The following is a 16,490-nucleotide window of genomic DNA, read 5'->3' as shown; positions in this document are numbered from 1 at the left end:
TAGCCCCCCTCACTCAGTCCCAGTCAGTCTGTCATAGCCCCCCTCACTCAGTCCCAGTCAGTCTGTCATAGCCCCCCTCACTCAGTCCCAGTCAGTCTGTCATAGCCCCCCTCACTCAGTCCCAGTCCCAGTCTGTCATAGCCCCCCTCACTCAGTCCCAGTCCCAGTCTGTCATAGCCCCCCTCACTCAGTCCCAGTCCCAGTCTGTCATAGCCCCCCTCACTCAGTCCCAGTCCCAGTCTGTCATAGCCCCCCTCACTCAGTCCCAGTCAGTCTGTCATAGCCCCCCTCACTCAGTCCCAGTCAGTCTGTCATAGCCCCCCTCACTCAGTCCCAGTCAGTCTGTCATAGCCCCCCTCACTCAGTCCCAGTCAGTCTGTCATAGCCCCCCTCACTCAGTCCCAGTCAGTCTGTCATAGCCCCCCTCACTCAGTCCCAGTCTGTCATAGCCCCCCTCACTCAGTCCCAGTCTGTCATAGCCCCCCTCACTCAGTCCCAGTCTGTCATAGCCCCCCTCACTCAGTCCCAGTCTGTCATAGCCCCCCTCACTCAGTCCCAGTCTGTCATAGCCCCCCTCACTCAGTCCCAGTCTGTCTGTCATAGCCCCCCTCACTCAGTCCCAGTCAGTCTGTCATAGCCCCCCTCACTCAGTCCCAGTCAGTCTGTCATAGCCCCCCTCACTCAGTCCCAGTCAGTCTGTCATAGCCCCCCTCACTCAGTCCCAGTCAGTCTGTCATAGCCCCCCTCACTCAGTCCCAGTCAGTCTGTCATAGCCCCCCTCACTCAGTCCCAGTCAGTCTGTCATAGCCCCCCTCACTCAGTCCCAGTCAGTCTGTCATAGCCCCCCTCACTCAGTCCCAGTCAGTCTGTCATAGCCCCCCTCACTCAGTCCCAGTCAGTCTGTCATAGCCCCCCTCACTCAGTCCCAGTCAGTCTGTCATAGCCCCCCTCACTCAGTCCCAGTCAGTCTGTCATAGCCCCCCTCACTCAGTCCCAGTCAGTCTGTCATAGCCCCCCTCACTCAGTCCCAGTCTGTCATAGCCCCCCTCACTCAGTCCCAGTCTGTCATAGCCCCCCTCACTCAGTCCCAGTCAGTCTGTCATAGCCCCCCTCACTCAGTCCCAGTCAGTCTGTCATAGCCCCCCTCACTCAGTCCCAGTCAGTCTGTCATAGCCCCCCTCACTCAGTCCCAGTCAGTCTGTCATAGCCCCCCTCACTCAGTCCCAGTCAGTCTGTCATAGCCCCCCTCACTCAGTCCCAGTCAGTCTGTCATAGCCCCCCTCACTCAGTCCCAGTCAGTCTGTCATAGCCCCCCTCACTCAGTCCCAGTCTGTCATAGCCCCCCTCACTCAGTCCCAGTCTGTCATAGCACCCCTCACTCAGTCCCAGTCTGTCATAGCCCCCCTCACTCAGTCCCAGTCCCAGTCTGTCATAGCCCCCCTCACTCAGTCCCAGTCTGTCATAGCCCCCCTCACTCAGTCCCAGTCCCAGTCTGTCATAGCCCCCCTCACTCAGTCCCAGTCCCAGTCTGTCATAGCCCCCCTCACTCAGTCCCAGTCCAGTCTGTCATAGCCCCCCTCACTCAGTCCCAGTCCCAGTCTGTCATAGCCCCCCTCACTCAGTCCCAGTCAGTCTGTCATAGCCCCCCTCACTCAGTCCCAGTCAGTCTGTCATAGCCCCCCTCACTCAGTCCCAGTCAGTCTGTCATAGCCCCCCTCACTCAGTCCCAGTCAGTCTGTCATAGCCCCCCTCACTCAGTCCCAGTCAGTCTGTCATAGCCCCCCTCACTCAGTCCCAGTCAGTCTGTCATAGCCCCCCTCACTCAGTCCCAGTCTGTCATAGCCCCCCTCACTCAGTCCCAGTCAGTCTGTCATAGCCCCCCTCACTCAGTCCCAGTCAGTCTGTCATAGCCCCCCTCACTCAGTCCCAGTCAGTCTGTCATAGCCCCCCTCACTCAGTCCCAGTCAGTCTGTCATAGCCCCCCTCACTCAGTCCCAGTCAGTCTGTCATAGCCCCCCTCACTCAGTCCCAGTCTGTCATAGCCCCCCTCACTCAGTCCCAGTCTGTCATAGCACCCCTCACTCAGTCCCAGTCTGTCATAGCCCCCCTCACTCAGTCCCAGTCCCAGTCTGTCATAGCCCCCCTCACTCAGTCCCAGTCTGTCATAGCCCCCCTCACTCAGTCCCAGTCCCAGTCTGTCATAGCCCCCCTCACTCAGTCCCAGTCCCAGTCTGTCATAGCCCCCCTCACTCAGTCCCAGTCCCAGTCTGTCATAGCCCCCCTCACTCAGTCCCAGTCAGTCTGTCATAGCCCCCCTCACTCAGTCCCAGTCAGTCTGTCATAGCCCCCCTCACTCAGTCCCAGTCAGTCTGTCATAGCCCCCCTCACTCAGTCCCAGTCAGTCTGTCATAGCCCCCCTCACTCAGTCCCAGTCAGTCTGTCATAGCCCCCCTCACTCAGTCCCAGTCAGTCTGTCATAGCCCCCCTCACTCAGTCCCAGTCAGTCTGTCATAGCCCCCCTCACTCAGTCCCAGTCAGTCTGTCATAGCCCCCCTCACTCAGTCCCAGTCAGTCTGTCATAGCCCCCCTCACTCAGTCCCAGTCAGTCTGTCATAGCCCCCCTCACTCAGTCCCAGTCAGTCTGTCATAGCCCCCCTCACTCAGTCCCAGTCAGTCTGTCATAGCCCCCCTCACTCAGTCCCAGTCAGTCTGTCATAGCCCCCCTCACTCAGTCCCAGTCAGTCTGTCATAGCCCCCCTCACTCAGTCCCAGTCAGTCTGTCATAGCCCCCCTCACTCAGTCCCAGTCAGTCTGTCATAGCCCCCCTCACTCAGTCCCAGTCAGTCTGTCATAGCCCCCCTCACTCAGTCCCAGTCAGTCTGTCATAGCCCCCCTCACTCAGTCCCAGTCAGTCTGTCATAGCCCCCCTCACTCAGTCCCAGTCTGTCATAGCCCCCCTCACTCAGTCCCAGTCTGTCATAGCCCCCCTCACTCAGTCCCAGTCTGTCATAGCCCCCCTCACTCAGTCCCAGTCAGTCTGACATAGCCCCCCTCACTCAGTCCCAGTCAGTCTGACATAGCCCCCCTCACTCAGTCCCAGTCAGTCTGTCATAGCCCCCCTCACTCAGTCCCAGTCAGTCTGTCATAGCCCCCCTCACTCAGTCCCAGTCAGTCTGTCATAGCCCCCCTCACTCAGTCCCAGTCAGTCTGTCATAGCCCCCCTCACTCAGTCCCAGTCAGTCTGTCATAGCCCCCCTCACTCAGTCCCAGTCAGTCTGTCATAGCCCCCCTCACTCAGTCCCAGTCAGTCTGTCATAGCCCCCCTCACTCAGTCCCAGTCAGTCTGTCATAGCCCCCCTCACTCAGTCCCAGTCAGTCTGTCATAGCCCCCCTCACTCAGTCCCAGTCAGTCTGTCATAGCCCCCCTCACTCAGTCCCAGTCAGTCTGTCATAGCCCCCCTCACTCAGTCCCAGTCAGTCTGTCATAGCCCCCCTCACTCAGTCCCAGTCAGTCTGTCATAGCCCCCCTCACTCAGTCCCAGTCAGTCTGTCATAGCCCCCCTCACTCAGTCCCAGTCAGTCTGTCATAGCCCCCCTCACTCAGTCCCAGTCAGTCTGTCATAGCCCCCCTCACTCAGTCCCAGTCAGTCTGTCATAGCCCCCCTCACTCAGTCCCAGTCAGTCTGTCATAGCCCCCCTCACTCAGTCCCAGTCAGTCTGACATAGCCCCCCTCACTCAGTCCCAGTCAGTCTGACATAGCCCCCCTCACTCAGTCCCAGTCAGTCTGTCATAGCCCCCCTCACTCAGTCCCAGTCTGTCATAGCCCCCCTCACTCAGTCCCAGTCAGTCTGTCATAGCCCCCCTCACTCAGTCCCAGTCCCAGCCTGTCATAGCCCCCCTCACTCAGTCCCAGTCTGTCATAGCCCCCCTCACTCAGTCCCAGTCAGTCTGTCATAGCCCCCCTCACTCAGTCCCAGTCTGTCATAGCCCCCCTCACTCAGTCCCAGTCTGTCATAGCCCCCCTCACTCAGTCCCAGTCTGTCATAGCACCCCTCACTCAGTCCCAGTCCCAGTCTGTCATAGCCCCCCTCACTCAGTCCCAGTCCCAGTCTGTCATAGCCCCCCTCACTCAGTCCCAGTCTGTCATAGCCCCCCTCACTCAGTCCCAGTCCCAGTCTGTCATAGCCCCCCTCACTCAGTCCCAGTCTGTCATAGCCCCCCTCACTCAGTCCCAGTCTGTCATAGCCCCCCTCACTCAGTCCCAGTCTGTCATAGCCCCCCTCACTCAGTCCCAGTCTGTCATAGCCCCCCTCACTCAGTCCCAGTCTGTCATAGCCCCCCTCACTCAGTCCCAGTCTGTCATAGCCCCCCTCACTCAGTCCCAGTCAGTCTGTCATAGCCCCCCTCACTCAGTCCCAGTCAGTCTGTCATAGGCCCCCTCACTCAGTCCCAGTCAGTCTGTCATAGCCCCCCTCACTCAGTCCCAGTCAGTCTGTCATAGCCCCCCTCACTCAGTCCCAGTCAGTCTGTCATAGCCCCCCTCACTCAGTCCCAGTCAGTCTGTCATAGCCCCCCTCACTCAGTCCCAGTCAGTCTGTCATAGCCCCCCTCACTCAGTCCCAGTCCCAGTCTGTCATAGCCCCCCTCACTCAGTCCCAGTCTGTCATAGCCCCCCTCACTCAGTCCCAGTCTGTCATAGCCCCCCTCACTCAGTCCCAGTCTGTCATAGCCCCCCTCACTCAGTCCCAGTCTGTCATAGCCCCCCTCACTCAGTCCCAGTCTGTCATAGCCCCCCTCACTCAGTCCCAGTCTGTCATAGCCCCCCTCACTCAGTCCCAGTCTGTCATAGCCCCCCTCACTCAGTCCCAGTCTGTCATAGCCCCCCTCACTCAGTCCCAGTCTGTCATAGCCCCCCTCACTCAGTCCCAGTCTGTCATAGCCCCCCTCACTCAGTCCCAGTCAGTCTGTCATAGCCCCCCTCACTCAGTCCCAGTCAGTCTGTCATAGCCCCCCTCACTCAGTCCCAGTCAGTCTGTCATAGCCCCCCTCACTCAGTCCCAGTCAGTCTGTCATAGCCCCCCTCACTCAGTCCCAGTCTGTCATAGCCCCCCTCACTCAGTCCCAGTCAGTCTGTCATAGCCCCCCTCACTCAGTCCCAGTCTGTCATAGCCCCCCTCACTCAGTCCCAGTCTGTCATAGCCCCCCTCACTCAGTCCCAGTCTGTCATAGCCCCCCTCACTCAGTCCCAGTCCCAGTCTGTCATAGCCCCCCTCACTCAGTCCCAGTCCCAGTCTGTCATAGCCCCCCTCACTCAGTCCCAGTCAGTCTGTCATAGCCCCCCTCACTCAGTCCCAGTCAGTTATAGCACCCCCCCCCCAGTCAGTCAGTGCCCCCCCATCCCTCCCCCTTATTTACCAACACACAGTAGGATCCCTCGCTCTGTCCCATTATCCTGGGGACTCTGAGTGTTTTTCCTGTGTGGGAGCCAGTCACGTGAGCCGGCTGGGCGGGGTTTTCTGGTCAGAGATCTAAGCGCTCGAGTCCGTGAACAATCTCCCCAGCACCCTGTCACTGGCCAGAGAGCAGGGAAACGCCTACAGTGCGTCTTCTCTAGCGTTTATCGCTCTAACTTCCCATGGTCACAGGACCGGAAACCGGCTCTCAGAGTCTGACGACATCACTGTGCGACCAGCTGTGATCTCAGCACTACCAGCAGCAGCATGGTGAGCTCCCCAGCCATAACACTCCCAGCAATGTTACTATCACAGAGCTCCCCAGCCATAACACTCCCAGCAATGTTACTATCACAGAGCTCCCCAGCCATAACACTCCCAGCAATGTGACTATCACAGAGCTCCCCAGCCATAACACTCCCAGCAATGTGACTATCACAGAGCTCCCCAGCCATAACACTCCCAGCAATGTTACTATCACAGAGCTCCCCAGCCATAACACTCCCAGCAATGTGACTATCACAGAGCTCCCCAGCCATAACACTCCCAGCAATGTGACTATCACAGAGCTCCCCAGCCATAACACTCCCAGCAATGTTACTATCACAGAGCTCCCCAGCCATAACACTCCCAGCAATGTGACTATCACAGAGCTCCCCAGCCATAACACTCCCAGCAATGTTACTATCACAGAGCTCCCCAGCCATAACACTCCCAGCAATGTTACTATCACAGAGCTCCCCAGCCATAACACTCCCAGCAATGTTACTATCACAGAGCTCCCCAGCCATAACACTCCCAGCAATGTGACTATCACAGAGCTCCCCAGCCATAACACTCCCAGCAATGTTACTATCACAGAGCTCCCCAGCCATAACACTCCCAGCAATGTTACTATCACAGAGCTCCCCAGCCATAACACTCCCAGCAATGTTACTATCACAGAGCTCCCCAGCCATAACACTCCCAGCAATGTTACTATCACAGAGCTCCCCAGCCATAACACTCCCAGCAATGTTACTATCACAGAGCTCCCCAGCCATAACACTCCCAGCAATGTTACTATCACAGAGCTCCCCAGCCATAACACTCCCAGCAATGTTACTATCACAGAGCTCCCCAGCCATAACACTCCCAGCAATGTGACTATCACAGAGCTCCCCAGCCATAACACTCCCAGCAATGTTACTATCACAGAGCTCCCCAGCCATAACACTCCCAGCAATGTTACTATCACAGAGCTCCCCAGCCATAACACTCCCAGCAATGTTACTATCACAGAGCTCCCCAGCCATAACACTCCCAGCAATGTTACTATCACAGAGCTCCCCAGCCATAACACTCCCAGCAATGTTACTATCACAGAGCTCCCCAGCCATAACACTCCCAGCAATGTTACTATCACAGAGCTCCCCAGCCATAACACTCCCAGCAATGTGACTATCACAGAGCTCCCCAGCCATAACACTCCCAGCAATGTGACTCTATCACAGAGCTCCCCAGCCATAACACTCCCAGCAATGTGACTATCACAGAGCTCCCCAGCCATAACACTCCCAGCAATGTGACTCTATCACAGAGCTCCCCAGCCATAACACTCCCAGCAATGTGATTATCACAGAGCTCCCCAGCCATAACACTCCCAGCAATGTTACTATCACAGAGCTCCCCAGCCATAACACTCCCAGCAATGTGACTATAACAGAGCTCCCCAGCCATAACACTCCCAGCAATGTTACTATCACAGAGCTCCCCAGCCATAACACTCCCAGCAATGTTACTATCACAGAGCTCCTCAGCCATAACACTCCCAGCAATGTGACTATCACAGAGCTCCTCAGCCATAACACTCCCAGCAATGTGACTATCACAGAGCTCCCCAGCCATAACACTCCCAGCAATGTGACTATCACAGAGCTCCCCGGCAATAACACTCCCAGCAATGTGACTATCACAGAGCTCCCCGGCCATAACACTCCCAGCAATGTGACTATCACAGAGCTCCCCAGCCATAACACTCCCAGCAATGTTACTATCACAGAGCTCCCCAGCCATAACACTCCCAGCAATGTGACTATCACAGAGCTCCCCAGCCATAACACTCCCAGCAATGTTACTATCACAGAGCTCCCCAGCCATAACACTCCCAGCAATGTGACTATCACAGAGCTCCCCAGCCATAACACTCCCAGCAATGTTACTATCACAGAGCTCCTCAGCCATAACACTCCCAGCAATGTGACTATCACAGAGCTCCTCAGCCATAACACTCCCAGCAATGTGACTATCACAGAGCTCCTCAGCCATAACACTCCCAGCAATGTGACTATCACAGAGCTCCCCAGCCATAACACTCCCAGCAATGTTACTATCACAGAGCTCCCCGGCCATAACACTCCCAGCAATGTGACTATCACAGAGCTCCCCGGCCATAACACTCCCAGCAATGTGACTATCACAGAGCTCCCCGGCCATAACACTCCCAGCAATGTGACTATCACAGAGCTCCCCAGCCATAACACTCCCAGCAATGGGACTATCACAGAGCTCCCCAGCCATAACACTCCCAGCAATGGGACTATCACAGAGCTCCCCAGCCATAACACTCCCAGCAATGGGACTATCACAGAGCTCCACAGGAATAAAACTCACAATAATATTCAATTATGATGAGTGTATCACAGAGTTCCACAGCAATGTGTATTAGTATATCCATCACCTCTCCATTCTATCCCAGTCCCACTCGTGGCCATTATCTGTACTTTTTGAAGGCAGCTTAAAATGTCCTGGGCTTGCTACTGAGCACACCCCCTGAAAAGTTAGTGGAACTATTTGAGTATTTGTTGAGAGCTGTGAGGTGTACCAAGCAGCGAACTTGAGGATACTTGGTAGTGGTCTCCTATTCTCAGTAGCAAACAAAGTATGTGTTCTGAGTTGGGCTGACTTGCTATTATAAACTGTTGCAATCTCCTTGCTTGTTAACACTTACACACTTGGCTATTTTTTCTTCTCCAAATCCACAGCAACCACTTTGGCACACTTATGTACATGTGATTGTTTTTATTTTTAGGGAAAGCAAAAGAAAACAAAGAAATATGCTACAATGAAACGGAGGATTAACCCTAAAGACGAGCGCATGTAAGCAAAATATCATATAATGCTATGGCACAAAATTTCTAAAAGCAGTTTCTAAGAGACAGAAGGTCCCTGGCAGAATTTAATCTGCGCATGAGCCCCAGTCAGACCATGATGGAGAGACTGAATGACACACTTGAGGTCATTAGCGATGTCTACATACGGATACCTATGGAAATTAAAGCCTAGATTTAGAATAATTTCTACGTGTGTCCCGTCTCTGGGGGAAAAAAAAGCTTACTGTATAAATGGAGATATCTGTTCTGGAACCTTTTGGAGCAAGTCGTGTTTTTCACCACAACACCCACTTATATATTTGCACTGTGCACAATAGGAACCTTCCCTCACCGGTTTCCTTGTACCTACATGGTGAATAAGACTTGGTGACGTCTGTTTGAGCGACCCAATATTGCTCCTCTAAAGCAATGAAGGCATTTATTTTAATTATGTTTAATTACTTGTAAATCCTGCCCTGAGGTGGTAAATGCTGTAAAGAGTCTCATTTTTTTCATTTTTAGTAAAGCTGCGGATCGAGCAAAGACGCAACAAAAGAAGAAGGAAGATGCCAGTGCTTTAAAGGAGAGAGAAGTGTGAGTAATTGAGATGGGGTAGGGTAGCACTAGATCTGCAACTATGAGGAGGTCCTTCTTTGTACACCCAGGTTTGGTCTTTGACTAGCTACATTCTTTACCACAGATAAAGACACTGTTATTCTACACCGGGGGTCCTCAAACTCTGGCCCCCCAGATGTTGCTGAACTACAACTCCCATGAATCTCTGTCTATCTATGTAATTCAAAGAATCATGGGAGTTGTAGTTCAGCAACATCTGGGGGGGGCGGAGTTTGAGGACCAATGTCCTACACAGTGCTTCTGAAATGTGGAGAATGACAGCGTTGTCTGTCACATTTCCATCTGACTAAAATTAAAAGGAGGGAGGAACACCTTTATAAATACCAGTAATACATAAAACATTTAAAGAAATAAACAGACGATCCATAATCATTCTGGAAACATAGAATGCGACGGCATTATTAAGACTTGACGATGCAGTGTGTGACGATCTTAAACATAATGACGAAGTTGTGAGAGGCACTGGTATTTGAAGAGAAACTGTATCCAACAATGTTTAATTTCAGTTTTTTTTATGCCTTTTTTTTCTTCCGTAGACCTCAGATACCATCATGTCTATTTTTCCAATACAACACAAATTTGGGACCTCCTTATCATATCCTGGTGGATACTAACTTCATCAATTTCTCAATTAAAGCCAAGCTGGACTTAGTGCAATCCATGATGGACTGCCTTTATGCAAAATGTGAGTACCACTGTCACTTTCCTATTAGAACACTGATTGTGGGGAATTAATCCTGAATGAAGTATTCATTATGAGCGATGTTTTCCTACATACTTGGATCTCCCTGTGACCTTTTTGCTTGACTTAATACCATTCACCTCTCAGGTGTCCCCTGTATAACAGACTGTGTTATGGCAGAGCTAGAGAAACTTGGGCAGAAATACAGAGTGGCGTTAAGGTGAGTAGCAGAGGGACATACATATTATGTGTGCTGTATTCTGGGGGGTAAGTGCTAGGTTCATTTCTGCTGAGTAAGTCTCACATGGACTCCAAACAGAGCAGGTTTGGCATGTCCGCATGCACTGCCTGTTGCAAACGGTTCTATTCATTCTGCTAAATATCAGGAACAAACAATAATATTTGCTGGACTTTGTCTTCCTGCTAAACCTCATAATCCATACTTGTGTTCTGTTTGTTTTTCTAAGATGTACAAAACAATAAGACATAAAACATACTTTTTATTCTAGTTCACAAACAGTCTCTTTTCTGCTCTAGAGAAGCACTGGGGACATACATCACATGTACAGCAACTCTTTCACTCTAGAATTGTAGGATTGCTTCTCATACAGAAGCTTTGTAGCCAATGCTTGAGAGGTGGATATAACACCTACTTGTGTAATCAATATGCTCTTTTATAAATGGTGAATTATTGTTGTCTCTAAGAACACATTTGGATATCATTAAAACAGTGTATGATGGGAGGGGGTGCTAAACTTGTAACTATAATACTTCTTGTTCTTTAGGATTGCTAAGGACCCAACATTTGAGCGACTGCCTTGCACACACTCTGGAACCTACGCAGATGACTGCTTGGTACAAAGGGTCACACAGGTAATTACTACTTTGCACAGAGGGTTGCCTAGGGACTACTGTGGTGACTGCTGGGCTCAGTGTCCTATGTAATCATGGCTCTCTTTGTAATTGGAATGAAAAAAGCCAGGGGGAATGTTGTGTATGTTAAACATATGTAGTGCTCTATTTAATAGGTTCTAATAGTGACTGGCTAAATTTATGCTTAGTGTCTGTCAGTTTGTGGTTTGGATTTTATTAGTTTTTTTTTTTTTTTTTATTCTGCTATTAAAATGCTTTTGGAAAGGGGGCGGGGCCTGACCGCCGAGCTGAGCAGACACTAAGCAGAGCAGCTCTTCTCACGGAGGCAAAGATTGTGGCATAACTGCTCCAAAATTGTCTATACTCGACATATAAGGCTGCCAAGCAATCGGTGACACTAAGGGGCATCCAACGGTACCACTCATGCAGCCCTACCAGCGAGAACCAAAGTGGAAGATAGGTTAGCGCTAATAATATAAAAAGTAGGCAGCAACCTTACAGAGGGTCACCCTCTAACCCTCTGGAGTGAGAATGTACAGGATAAAAGAGACAAAGGCTGCGCCAAAATAAAACTAAATAAAATACAGTAAAATTAGTCCCAATAAAAAATGAAAGAATAATAAAATGTCTGTTTCACACGTTCCACTGGTAGGGTGTTCTCTCTTTCTATGATGCTTTGGATCCTCACGTGATATGGAAAACACAAAAGGGAAAAGGACCAATTGTGCAGAGTGTATGGGATACGTGGCAGAAAAGCATCATAGAAAGAGAGAACACCCTACCAGTGGAACGTGTGAAACAGACATTTTATTATTCTTTCATTTTTTATTGGGACTAATTTTACTGTATTTTATTTAGTTTTATTTTGGCGCAGCCTATGTCTCTTTTATCCTACCAGCGAGAACCGCCCGACTGTACTATGAGGCCTACAAGCAAGGCAGTCACGGGAGAGACGGCCGCTCTCCCACTGCCCAACGAAGCTGGAAGGCTGACTGCGGGCCCTTGTCCTCCCCCGTATGGATCGGAGGGGGTTATCCCGGTCCCAGGAGGTCGCTCGCATGCTCTAAAGCAACAACCGCAACTCACTACTCCTGGCATGGCGGAGCACTCACGTGGGCCTCCTGCAGAAGCGCAGCCACGCGCTACACTCGACAGTATCAACGCCATCTTCGCAGCCTTTTGGCTCCGTCTGGAGCTGAGGCTAAGAGGCTTTCCCCTGCCAACACAGTCATTCACCTACCAAAGGTGCAGAAGAACTCTCAACCCGGCAGCTGCCCGTCAAAGCACAGACGCAACGAGATACTCTAGCTGGGCTGATCCTGGGCTGGCGGAGCGAAGCGGGGAGCAAGCAGGCCCCCTCAGGATGCAACTACCACGTCTCAGCAAGAACCAGCATACACTGGCCCACCTGGGTTGAGAGCCCACAGGGAGGCACACTCCCGGCATCGTCCACATAAGCGGAGGCTCTGACGCCGCAGGCGGCGTAGAAACACCAGGAGCTCCAGCTATCCCCAACCTGGGAAGGATCCGGACTCCAGCACGAGCTACCGAATCCGTGGAGCTGAGATGCGAGCTCTCTGCAGAGCCTGGGGCTGGAGGGACGCTGATCTCTGCCCCTGCCTTCTACCGCCCCACAGCTGCTTCAATGAGATCCAGAGCACAGGCGTAGGTTGAACACCAGCGGCATCGGGTGAGGACTTACAAATACCCGTTGCCCAACTACCAGCCTGGATACACAATAGGACTTGAGACGCTCTTATTGCCATTGCTAACAAGTATACTCAATTAATGTCAGATCCAGCCGTTTAAACATTGTTAGTTCTTTTGATTTAGTTCTCCCATCTTGTTTTGTGTAAGACGTTTAAAATGTCGAGCTGTGACATATTATAACCTTTAGTTTAACCCTATAACTACTATTTTGACATACTGCTGGGCCTCTCTAGCTGACATGTTAGTTTAGAATATACTGTAACCTAAGGCAATGCAGTCGACAATCGTTTATGCTCACTCTATAGCAACACTGTAATTTACCAATTATGAAACGTTTAGCCACAAGTCAAACCTGAAAAACCATAGCTTATGTTACTATATTCATAAAAATGAGCATCTGTCTTGACTGCCATAAAAATATGCATACACATCTTGAAATACCCACCTTGGCTAATCAGTCGCAAGCTGTCAGTTAGCATGGACTGTTGTTGTTTCTTCATTTACTGACAAAAGTGTATTGTGTCTAGCCTAGCTGTTTTGTGTCCTCTGTCTATTACTTCTTTATTAATGTAAACTACATTGTTGATCTTGGATAATTAACAAAAAAATGTGCCAGACTAACTAATGCCACACATTGTATTGCAAATGTCTGCCGATTCACCCAGGTGTCGCTGTTGTGGCGCGGCAAGGCTACTTGTTCATTTTGTGCACAATAAAAATAAAGAATTAAAAAAAAAAAAAAAAATGCTTTTGGACAAAATATATATTCTATTCATCGTTGACCAATAATAGGTGTGAGAGTATAAGGCCAATAATATATTTGGCTTAGAATCCATTCATGTGATTTTAGATTCTATTGGAAACTTGGAGAGACATGTTTGGGAACAGTTATGGGCCCTAACTCATCTTGATTTCCACAGCACAAATGTTACATTGTAGCCACAGTGGACAGAGACCTTAAAAGGAGAATTCGGAAGATCCCTGGGGTTCCCATCATGTACATCTCAAACCACAGGTAAGGCGTGGGCAACCATCTGTGTGCAACCATCCGTGTGCTTTGTCTAAATTCTGTGTCTGATATAGATGGTCATGGACAAATTAAACATTGGGAGAATATGCAACCTTATGACTTTTTCAAATAAAAAAAATAAGAAAAAAGTCATTTCACTTTAGATTATATTATATCGGTTTTATTTTAGAATTCAGTGATTTAGCAAGAAATTGGGGTCCATTCACGAAGCACCAAACATCTATTGGTCCAAATTCAGCTGCTTTGAACATAAGATTAGTCATTGAAATGAATTTGGCACATTCCATTTTACAGCTGTATTTGCTCTTCATTCTGCCTGCAGTTTAAATCTGCTAAATCTCTATATGTTTGGCTATTCACAGATGAAAAAATGGCAAGTGAATAATTACATTTTGTCGCCATAAATATGAGCCCTAACACTACCCTAACCTACACATATTGTTTGCTTTAGTAGTGTGGTTTTGTATTTTTCCATGATTTCTTTTAGCATGAACATAAGGCAACCATTTAATCTGCTTTTGGCTGGAGTGATTTCAAACCTATCTAACTGCTGCCATCAGACCCAATTGATAAGAGCCAGGACCCATTCAGCTCAGTACGCTTTCATTTTGGTCAGCGGAAAATATTTTTGTTTTTTGCCATATTGAATTGAACCATGTGAAAATGGTTGAATTTGTTGAAACAAAAAGATCCCAATGAATATCAAAAAAACATTTTATTAAAAAAAACTGCCAAAAATTAGGGGAGAAATTAAACCACACGATAATTTGAGTTTGTTGCATCTGTTTGCATTTCATGTTCATCTGTGAGTGAGCACCGAGAAATGTTGCCTTTACCTTTTATGACAGTCTGAGTGCCTTGCTATACATCATTGTTTTATAATGCGTGCTTCCATTAAAATGTTATTGCACATGTTGCTTCTGGGGTTCTCAGAAGCCATGCTATGATTATCTGCTTTACATGCTAATTATGTGTCTCTCCACTCCGCAGGTATAATATAGAAAGAATGCCAGATGATTATGGAGCGCCTCGGTTTTAAGATTTCTTTAAACCTAATATTTTTATAAACAGCAGTAGCTCATTCTGGTGAACTGTTTACATAGATATTATATGTTCTTTTGCCTATCTATACAATACACTGTCCTATGTGCCTATTATTGAAATGATTTGCAGTGTTGGTAGATATTTTTTTTTTTTTACAAGCCCTGGAGCAATGAAAAGACTTCAATCTATACGGACTGTTTTTCCAGTGTAATGAACATCTCTTCACTTCTGACACAGGCAAAAAAAAATGATTATCTTTATAATACTGCTTAGAAAATTTTGTAAATAGGGAAAATAAAAAGATCTTTGGACTGAATGGTGAGATTTTATTTGTAATATATATATATATATTTTTTTTTTTTTAGGAAACTGTCTGCTAAGCTAGATATGAACATGTATTATTTTTAAATTGTCATTAAGCAGATCAGCATGTCACAATTGTAGATATTCCTGTCGTGTGTCTTACTGTTTGGATGAAATAGTCAGGACCCGTAGGCGCCCGATTCATTTATAAATGTTTTATCAAGTATAAATAACTCGTTTTCATGTATGTCATTGAGAAACCATTTTTTACACACAGTGCAGAGATGAAAAGTTAAAGTCCTAAGCCAGGTATTACGTTTTGTCACTGCAGGTTGGAGGTTTAAAAACACACTTACCATGGCTGACTTGTCACACTAGTGGTAAGTGGACGTTTTTGGCCAGTACAAATACAAGGGGAGACATACATAATTCTAGATGTTATAAATATAAGGGCACATATACAGAACAGTTATAGATACATTGTTGCACATATAGGTAAAATGTAATTACACGTATTGACAACATACATATACACCAGTTATCCAGACACTTTAATGTTATGAGAACTATAAAGTACATGTGTAGAAAATTCGAGACTTCTATGGCCATTTGTGTCTTTTATGTTTTATTAGTTTAGTAGTTGAAACTACCAAACACCGACCACCACCCTGGCTCATTATGTACAAATGGAACTCTCTCTGGGTGGCTGTTCGTATAACCGATGCCACGTGTGAGCGAAAACGGCGGCCATCTTGTTTGCACGAAAAGAGGCTTGGTCGTCGAGTGTCTGGAACTAAAATTCGTTTGTGCTTTTATTTGTTTATTGGCAATTTCGAAATAGACCAACCGCGCAGCCTAAACTCATGGAACTGTTTTGGGCAGGAGCCTTGTGTGCGGTCGGTCAAATGTGACTTCCATGAAATTAAAAAAAAAAAAACCTGAACTGATCTGGGTGAGTTTTTGATATGTTGGTCACCCAGATCAGGGCTATCAGGGGATGTGACATTTATGGGGGTATGTTTTGGGGTGTTTTCCAAGTTTTGTGAAAATTGTGTTCCCTCTGCCTGTAGATAATTAAGTCATTACTTTACCTGACCCAATTATCTCCAGGCAGAGAGAAGGGAATTAACTGTTTGTACTGGGAGTGTCACTGTTTGTCCCTTCATTGCCATTGGCTGTAATAAGTGATGTCCCTGTTTTCCATCAGGTCCAGGGAGGTGTTCCTCTGGCCTGGAAAATTGCATAAAAGCCAGTGTGGCACAATAAATATTCATTCCTGGTGTACCCTTCATGAAGTTTAGGCTCATGTTTGGGTAACTATCTACTTGCTGGGGAGAAACTACGGATGCTGCATTCTTCTGGAACTATTCTTATCTACACCCAAACTGCAACTATAATCACTACAGCTTAGCTGTTCGGGAGGAAGAGGCGAACAAGGTACTTAATATACCAGCGTTCTTAACAGTACAGTTAAACATATTAGACAGGGCCAGCGCTGACATGAGGTGGCACCAACCCAGGGGCACAATGTCTAGATGACTGGCTGGAGCGTCACTCCCTCCTTCCAGTAACTCCATGGAGCATGGCTTTACCTAGCCAGACAGCATGGTCCCCAGGGACCAGATTG

General features: G+C 48.7%; 2 protein-coding genes across 5 annotated transcripts in view; one reads left to right on the top strand and one right to left on the bottom strand.

The window, feature by feature from the left end:
* Positions 1-5,560, bottom strand: part of AREL1 (apoptosis resistant E3 ubiquitin protein ligase 1) — a 29,387-nt gene extending 23,827 nt beyond the window's left edge. The window contains exon 1 of one of the 2 annotated variants that reach the window (XM_063439579.1): positions 5,417-5,560. The gene's annotated coding sequence lies outside the window, so the exon portion shown is untranslated. The remainder of the gene's footprint in view (positions 1-5,416) is intronic. The other variant, XM_063439580.1, reaches the window with a different exon arrangement.
* Positions 5,561-5,654: 94 nt separating this feature from the next.
* On the top strand, positions 5,655-14,682 carry FCF1 (FCF1 rRNA-processing protein). 3 transcript variants are annotated; one of them, XM_063440492.1, is made up of 8 exons: positions 5,655-5,724; positions 8,525-8,592; positions 9,108-9,179; positions 9,758-9,906; positions 10,051-10,123; positions 10,689-10,776; positions 13,407-13,501; positions 14,507-14,682. In XM_063440492.1, the coding sequence occupies exons 1-8, from the start codon at positions 5,722-5,724 to the stop codon at positions 14,553-14,555; spliced, it is 597 nt and encodes a 198-aa protein (XP_063296562.1). In that variant the 5' UTR covers positions 5,655-5,721; the 3' UTR covers positions 14,556-14,682. The 3 variants fall into 3 exon arrangements, with proteins under 3 accessions (XP_063296562.1, XP_063296564.1, XP_063296563.1); XM_063440493.1 differs by lacking the exon at positions 5,655-5,724 and adding an exon at positions 8,354-8,374; XM_063440494.1 differs by lacking the exon at positions 9,108-9,179.
* The last annotated feature ends 1,808 nt before the right edge of the window (positions 14,683-16,490 follow it).

The sequence above is a fragment of the Pelobates fuscus genome, chromosome 13, assembly GCF_036172605.1.
Source record: "Pelobates fuscus isolate aPelFus1 chromosome 13, aPelFus1.pri, whole genome shotgun sequence".
In the NCBI taxonomy this organism is placed as follows: domain Eukaryota; kingdom Metazoa; phylum Chordata; class Amphibia; order Anura; family Pelobatidae; genus Pelobates; species Pelobates fuscus.
The sequence above is the reverse complement of the archived record's forward strand: the minus strand, read 5'-3'. Positions and strand labels throughout refer to the sequence as shown.

Bases quoted from the DNA above. Each gene is read 5' to 3' on its own strand.
- FCF1 (XM_063440492.1), top strand. The intron at 9,180-9,757 runs GTGAGTAATTGA...TTTCTTCCGTAG, and splicing joins GCTTTAAAGGAGAGAGAAGT to ACCTCAGATACCATCATGTC. The intron at 9,907-10,050 runs GTGAGTACCACT...TTCACCTCTCAG, and splicing joins GGACTGCCTTTATGCAAAAT to GTGTCCCCTGTATAACAGAC.